Source organism: Sinocyclocheilus anshuiensis, unplaced genomic scaffold, assembly GCF_001515605.1.
Source record: "Sinocyclocheilus anshuiensis isolate Anshui unplaced genomic scaffold, SAMN03320099.WGS_v1.1 scaffold682, whole genome shotgun sequence".
Lineage (NCBI taxonomy): Eukaryota > Metazoa > Chordata > Actinopteri > Cypriniformes > Cyprinidae > Sinocyclocheilus > Sinocyclocheilus anshuiensis.
In genome coordinates this window covers 23,814-31,525 of record NW_015547682.1, presented here as the reverse complement: position 1 = coordinate 31,525, position 7,712 = coordinate 23,814, and the positions used below count along the sequence as shown (strand labels likewise).

General features: G+C 42.9%; 1 protein-coding gene across 1 annotated transcript in view; it reads left to right on the top strand.

Moving 5' to 3' along the window:
• kdm6al (lysine (K)-specific demethylase 6A, like) overlaps positions 1-6,170 on the top strand; it is a 43,740-nt gene extending 37,570 nt beyond the window's left edge. The window contains exons 20-29 of the mRNA XM_016505623.1: positions 2,596-2,801; positions 3,124-3,185; positions 3,269-3,343; positions 4,413-4,561; positions 4,651-4,765; positions 4,855-5,042; positions 5,120-5,261; positions 5,344-5,470; positions 5,545-5,715; positions 5,983-6,170. Of these exons, the coding sequence (XP_016361109.1) occupies positions 2,596-2,801; positions 3,124-3,185; positions 3,269-3,343; positions 4,413-4,561; positions 4,651-4,765; positions 4,855-5,042; positions 5,120-5,261; positions 5,344-5,470; positions 5,545-5,715; positions 5,983-6,012 (1,265 nt within the window). The 3' untranslated portion in view covers positions 6,013-6,170. The remainder of the gene's footprint in view (positions 1-2,595; positions 2,802-3,123; positions 3,186-3,268; positions 3,344-4,412; positions 4,562-4,650; positions 4,766-4,854; positions 5,043-5,119; positions 5,262-5,343; positions 5,471-5,544; positions 5,716-5,982) is intronic.
• The last annotated feature ends 1,542 nt before the right edge of the window (positions 6,171-7,712 follow it).

Here is a 7,712-nt window from a genome sequence, read left to right as displayed (position 1 = left end):
AGCGCTCACGCACGCGTCCGGAGGCACGTACACATTCACGAGAATGAAAGAGGAAAACTCCCGCGGCGAGTACAAAGGTTTACAGTTTAAGAATAGTGCCTTTAAGTTAGGACCGCATACCTTTTTCAGCGTTGTCACATCTGAACACCAACTTTCGTTGATGTAGAAACACAATCCAGCACCTCTGGTTTTCCCCGTTAACTCCGCGATGCGATCCGCTCTGAACAGCTGGAAGCCCGGCAGATGAAGCATGTTATCTGGAATGGCTTCACGCCAGGTTTCAGTGAAGCACAGCACAGCAGAGTGTGAAAAGTCCTTGTTGGTGAGAAGTTCATCCGTTTTGTTGAGAAGGGAATGGACATTCGCGCGATGAATGCTTGGGAGCGCAGTTCAAAGCCTCGCGTGGAGCTTAACCAGCATGCTTCCCTCTTCTGCGTCTGCACGCGCGTTTGAACAACACGGCTGTACCTCCGACTAGAATGTCCAACAAAACGTCAGAATAATCAAAAACCGGAAAAATGTGACCCTGCAGCACAAAAGCAGTCATAAGTAGCACATGTATATTTGTAGCAATAGCCAACAATACATTGTATGGGTCAAAATTATACATTTTTCTTTTATGCCAAAAATCATTAGGATATTAAGTAAAGATCATGTTCCATGAAGATATTTAGTAAACAACTTACTGTAAATATATAAAAACTTAATTTTTGATTAGTAATATGCATTGCTAAGAACTTCATTTGGACAACTTTAAAGATGATTTTCTCAATATTTAGATTTTTTTGCACCCTCAGATTCCAGATTTTCAAATAGTTGTATCTCAGCCAAATATTGTCCTATCCTAACAAACCATACATCAATGGAAAGATTATTTATTGTGTAATGTGGATTCTTGTGGGAATGATGTGTTTCTCTGCGGTTGCCATGGCAACTATAAAAACGATTGAGACTTGCTTTGCTCCATTGTTGCACAGAATTCAAGGACGTTTGGCCGGTTTGCTGGATGAAATGCAAAATTCTCTGACTCATTTACAGCTCACACTAGTATTATAGATTAGTATTATTATAGACATTAGTATTATACAAATCTTTTGACACTTGTGAAGCTTTTCTCTGCAGTACTTGGTCTGTCACATTATCAAATCAGTTATTAGGTGCTATAATATCATATGACAATTTTAAACATTAGTTACATGTGCATAAATACACTTGACAGATGCTTTTATCCAGACTCAGAAGTGTGTAACGCAAGCTCTTCTTGCTATGCTGACTTGATTTCAGATTCAAATTTTAGTCCATGTGTTTCTAACATGTTGCCGCAGGGGGAAATTAGCATAAAATGGTCAGTTTTCTCTTTCAGGTCAAGTACTGTCATAGTGGAACAAATTTTGCTGAGTAAATTAAACTGTTGGCAAGTGTACAGCAACTAAGAATTCGTAATGACATTTGGTTTAATGACAGACATTTATAGGAAGCGGTTTCAGCCTGAGGTTTGTTACGGCCACAGTCACAGCCAGCTGGACATCCGTATATCTGTGTAGATGTTTCTGTTGTTCAGACTGGACACTGCTGCGTTCACAGTGTTAACAGATGTCTTTAATGCCACAGGAACGGGGTTTGTCTAGATACACTGACAGATGCTCAAAAGGAGACAGGAAGAAATGGATTTTTACATATAAATAACATTTATATATCGTGTTTTTAAGACTCTTCAGCAAAACTGGACTTGTTTTCCCTGTGTTTGACGGGTTCGAGCATTCATGTGGTGCCATCAGCCAGTCAGTGTTATCTTGATATTATTTTCCTGTGATTAGTCACATGTCGTATATTAGGGTTGTGCCGATAGACGATAGTATCATGTATCGATGATCGTCAGAGATATTGCCTGTGGCTGATGCCTTTGACCATAGCAAGACTATTATTATTATTATTATCCGGCTAGTAATACTATACTTCATATTAGGGCTTATTTGTTGCATTATATTTCTTTTTCCGTGTTTTCACAGTGTTGAGTGTTATAACCAATCACACACGATTATGCTGAGCTTATGAATGCAATGGCCAATCAGAGGCGTTCAGATGAGTCACCGTTGACTGAACTCTGACTCGCGAGTTCTCTCATCATAAACAAGTGCATATGTGAGAATAAGAGATTTATTCATCATACAGTGTAGATTCACTGATTATAACGGGAGTATTTGTAAAGTGCATAAACTCGCGCTAGACTGAGCTTGTGAGGATGTTTGGATGTAACTTATGATGTTTCTATTTATTTATGTTAAATACAAATTCAGTCTTATTTAAAAAGTTAGGCTGCTTTTAGCCGTATGCTGGAGTTGGTTCACTTTCCGGCAATGAAGCCAAGTAAATAAATAAATTAGCAGGATAATATCGTGTATCGGCGATCTCACAGGCTGATGGTAGTATGATATGAATATTGAGCATGTCGCCCAACACTATGGTATATGAAGCAAACACTCATCCGGTGAGAGCGGCAGGTTTGTGTGATCCGTACAGGTGTTCTCCGGGTGTTTCTGATCGGTGTAGTTGAGAACACCTGTAGGATCATGTTTGTATTCTCTGTCTCTGTAGATTTGGGCCTGTTCTCCACGAAGACACTAGTAGAGGCAAACCCGGAGCACCTGGTGGAGGTGCGGACGCAGCTGTGTCAGCCGGCCGATGAGAACTGGGATGCCAGCGGTCTGAAGAAGCAGTGGCGCTGCGAGAGCATACGCTCCTACACCACCATCTCCACATACGCACAGTACCAGGCCTCGTCCTTCCAGGAGTCGCTGCGGGTGAGACGCACGCACACAGATCGCCGCTCATTACAGCTAGCATTAGAGCTGGGGATCCAAAACCAGTCCCATTTGACAACCGGAGACGTGTGCCTTTCAAGTCTGCTTAACGATTCCTGCGTTCGCATTTTAATGTGATATAAAACTATTTAAGCGCAGGAACGGAAAGAACTTGCGCCGTGTTTGTGTACAGCGCAGACGTCTGAAGCATATAGCATGTCATGATATAAATTTTGGCCATATCGTCCAGCCCTACGTTAGCACAATGATCGGTTACGTGTGGCATTTTGCATATTAAATAACCGTGTTTGTGTGGTTTCAGGAAGAGAATGAGAAGAAGGGCCAGAAGGAGCTGTCAGACTCTGAAGCAACGTCATCAGAAACGTGAGTGTCGCGCGCCTAACGTCCGCTGAAGTGCTTTAGCTGCGCTGACGTAACCCTGCGCTTACTCTCTCCCGTCTGCTCAGTGTTTCCAGGAGGCAGAAGGGTCCTTTAAAACAAGTCAAGTTTGGGACGAACATTGACGTCTCCGATGAAAAGAAGTGAGTTTTCATGAGGTTTCCTTTTTGCACTTCTTGTCAAGTTGTTTGTATTTGCAAGCAATAGGGGTGTGCTATATTGACCAAAAATGATGTCTTGATATTTTGTGGGATTTTATCGATAACGATAATTAGACTATGTTGTGCTGAGTGTGTTATTGTGCTGATATCTTAAGGACCGCCGTGGACAGCTGACTCCTAAAGTTTTTGATATTTGCAATGCAGAGGAAACACAGAAGCTGCGTCTGAAGAGGCATTTAGATGTATTTACACACTGTTTAATGCAGCTCAGAGGAACAGTTTCAAATACATAAATAATATTTTGATATTTTAAACACAAAATGTTGAATGCTGATATTTGAAATTATTTAAAACTTGAACAAATAGGCTACTTTAAATGTGAAGTTAAAACCGCCAGCAGGTGGCAGCAAGTCACTGTTAATAAGTGAATCATTGCGACTGAACCGAATCATTTAAACGGTTGATTCATTCAGGAACGAATCACTGTCATGTTGCTCAGAGACACAACAGCGCTGTGGCTATGTTTGGAATTATTTTTGTTGTCGAAATAGAGCAAAAACAGGCAATATGGTGTCTAACCCGTAAGTGTCTTAATTAACTTCTAGTTTATTGAACTGTTGTAAAAAATCAATATCACATTAGTAATCATGCTGATTTTTGGAGAAAAAACGCCACTCTGTGTGATATTGATTAACTATATGAAATGATATAAAAATAAAAATTTTCTGCCCCCATATCCTAAATGTTGTAATCATTTTAAATGCCTTTTAATAGTCTAACCTAGTAGACTTCACGTCATGTATGTGTGCACTCTGTAAGTGTGTTTTGTTTGGTTTTGCTCGATAATGTCAAATCACACATCGTTAAAAAAACAATGACAACATTATCGCAGACGATGTATATCGCACACCCCTAGCAAGCAGTGATTTCAGATTTCCTGAGTTTAACATGTCTCTGAATGCAGTTTACGAGGCTGTGAGAATGACAGTCCACAGCTTTACTGTAATGTAAGTCTGCCAGTCAAATAAAGCCGAGGCGCTGCCCCCTGCAGGTGGAAGCTGCAGCTGCAGGAACTCGGTAAGCTGCCTGCGTTTGCGCGTGTGGTGTCTGCTGGGAACCTGCTGAGTCACGTGGGGCACAGCATTCTGGGTATGAACACGGTCCAGCTCTTCATGAAAGTCCCAGGCAGCAGAACTCCAGGTGAGACGCCACTGTTATCGTGACGCTTCAGAAGCACAGTGAAACCAGTCTGTCGCAGCAGGTCACGTGATCTCTCTGTTCGTGTTCAGGCCATCAGGAGCACAATAACTTCTGCGCCGTCAACATCAACATCGGGCCGGGCGACTGCGAGTGGTTTGCCGTGCCGGAGCCGTATTGGGGCGTGATGAGCGAGTTCTGTGAGAAGTACGTGCACGGCTCTTGTGAACGTTTTGTTAAATCGTCTAACGGATCTTAAAGTGGCTTCTGTTGATATGCAAGAGTCTCTCTCTCAGGAACAACATCAACTTCCTGAAGGGCTCGTGGTGGCCGAATCTGGAGGATCTGTACGAGGCTAACGTGCCGGTGTACCGCTTCATCCAGCGGCCTGGAGATCTGGTGTGGCTGAACACGGGGACGGTGCACTGGGGTCAGGCCATCGGCTGGTGCAATAACATCTCGTGGAGCGTGGGCCCTCTGACCGGTGCGCAGGTGTTCAGCCTGGCTCTCTGCATGTTTCTGGCTTGTTGTGTGATTGTCGTGTTTGTCTGTTTCCTGCAGCGTATCAGTACAAGCTGGCCGTCGAACGTTACGAGTGGAACAAACTCCAGAGCGTCAAATCTATGGTTCCCATGGTGCATCTGTCCTGGAACTTGGCGAGGAACATTAAAGTGTCCGACCACAAGCTGTTTGAGATGATCAAGTGAGTGTGACGTTTTCTCGATCACTTTGTCTCAGCTCCTCTGATGATCTGGATCGAATGGTAAAACATGTCTGGTTCACAGGTTCTGTCTGCTGCGGACGCTCAAGCAGTGTCAGACGATTAAAGAGGCGCTGGTGTCTGCTGGGAAGGAGACCGTCTGGCACAGAAGAAGCCGAGATGAGCCGGCTCATTACTGCAGCATCTGTGAGGTGAGTGCTGGACTCTACAGCAGAATAACTGTCCGCGCTCATCTGAATCACGCTCCTGTGCTGCTGTGTTCCAGGTGGAGGTGTTTAACCTGCTCTTTGTGACGAGCCACAGTTACTCCAGGAAGTCCTGCGTGGTTCAGTGTCAGGATTGCGCTCGGAAGGCCAGCAGTGAGCTCGACGGTTTCGTGGTGCTGCAGCAGTTCAGGATGGAGGACCTCATGCAGGTTTACGACCAGTTCTCATTAGTAAGTCGCTTTATTTGACTGAATATGCCGTTTATGTACTAGAGTGTGTCCTTTTGTTCGTACTGCAGATTAACTAGTGATGGTTCAAGGAGCGTTGCAGGTTTAGTCACGGTTTGTGTCTGAATTGAGACGTCACTGGCTTCTGTGTGTGTGAATCATGAAGTGAGCAGCATGCAGGGTTGGAAAGGTCATGGAAATGTATTGGTTAAAAATGTGTATAAACCCTGAGCATGAATAACGCTCTGCGCTCAACCTTGTGTTTTGTAGGCTCCTGTTCTGCATTCGTCTTCATCTTGACATTAAGACGCCGTACATGTGGAGAATATCGCATTACAGGAACTCTCTAAACGGACCATTTCTGATATTCAGGACCGTGGCGCTCGTCTCTCGTGTGGCTGGGGACCATCGGAGAGCACGGGACCGTCGACTCAAGTGGCTGTGTGTGTCTATGCAACCTGTTTATAAACTGCAGCGTGTGACTGTGGCCTGCGGGGGGCGCTAGTGAGGAACTTCCCCTCTACACACCTCTTCCTGAACGGGCCGCTCGCCTCTGATTCACGTGAGAAATTAATCACAAAAACTGGGGAGGAATTTATGGGAAACTGGTTTTGTACATATTGTGTCACAACCGGCATCGTCATTTGTACGGTAGATAGCGATTTTACGACGACTTTGGATGGCAAAATCTACAAAAAAATAAAAATATTTGTAATGTGAAGAATTAGGTGATATATAATTTTTTACTGCTTTTATGTTTGACCTGTCTCGTTCTTTTGACACCATGTTGGATATTTTGTTTCTTAGGTAAGAAAAAGGAAAAAATTGTGGAAAAAACATAACAGCCAAGTCACAAAGAAAATGGGTTGCACATAGAGTAAGGAATAAAGTTTAAATGGTCTGTTTTTTTCCTTCCTCGTTTGTTTCTAATCCTGATGTACATTTACACTATTTATAAATACATATTTATTGCTTGAAGATATTTGTGGATGGAATGCTGTTATTTTTCCCAGAGTACCTGCCATTAAATTTGAAGGAGTTTGGTCATTTAAACTACTCCTGCATTTTTCTATATAGAATTAAACTGCTTAGTAAGCATTGTACAGAAACTATAAAATTGTTTTATTGTTTGAAGAATGTTTTATGAGTTATTAAACAAGTTGTCAACATATGTGCCGACACGTGGAGATCCTTCTCTTGGCCTCCTCTGAAATCTTTATGATTGCAAATTTTTTTTTTTGTATACAATGACAATTGTCAAGCGAGTGTTTTGAAATATTAGTTTATTTTAAAATGCTCGTTCCCTTTTAACGTTTCTTTGTTGTTGTCGGACAAGACCTGCAGCCTTGCTAGAAGATTCGCAACGATACCCCATTCACTATCACTGTATACAGTAATTAAGTTACACTCATGAGGTCTGTTGCTATTGAACAGGCCTTTTGAAACCTCCAGAAAGGTTCAAGTTCATCTGCGTTCACTGACAAACATTTACAAATGGACTTATTGTTTACGTCTGACGTGCAGCGTGTCTGCTCTTAACGAGTGTTCCTCGTTTGCTCGGTGAAATTCACCTGTCTGGTGAGAAGACGTTCCTCCAGAAGTCTTGTGCTTCAGGAACCACTTGAATGTGGTTTGGTCTTCTGTGGTTTGGTTTGGTCAGTAATGGCCTCTTGTTATGCAAGAATCTCTTGTCTTTCTTTCCCTTTTATTTGTACTTTTCACAATCTGTTATTGTTTAATGCAAAGCTGAAGCTAATGAGTTTCCTCTAAAGTAACTGCAGTCAGCAGCTAGAGAACTGCGTGTATGTGTGTGTGTGTGTGTGAGAGAGAGTGTGTGTGCGTGAGTGAGTGAGTGAGTGAGTGAGTGTGAGAGAGTGAGTGTGTGTGAGAGAGTGAGAGTGAGTGTGTGTGTGAGAGAGAGTGATTGTGTGTGTGTGAGAGTGAGTGAGTGATTGTGTGTGTGTGTGTGTGTGTGAGAGAGAGAGTGTGTGTGAGAGAGC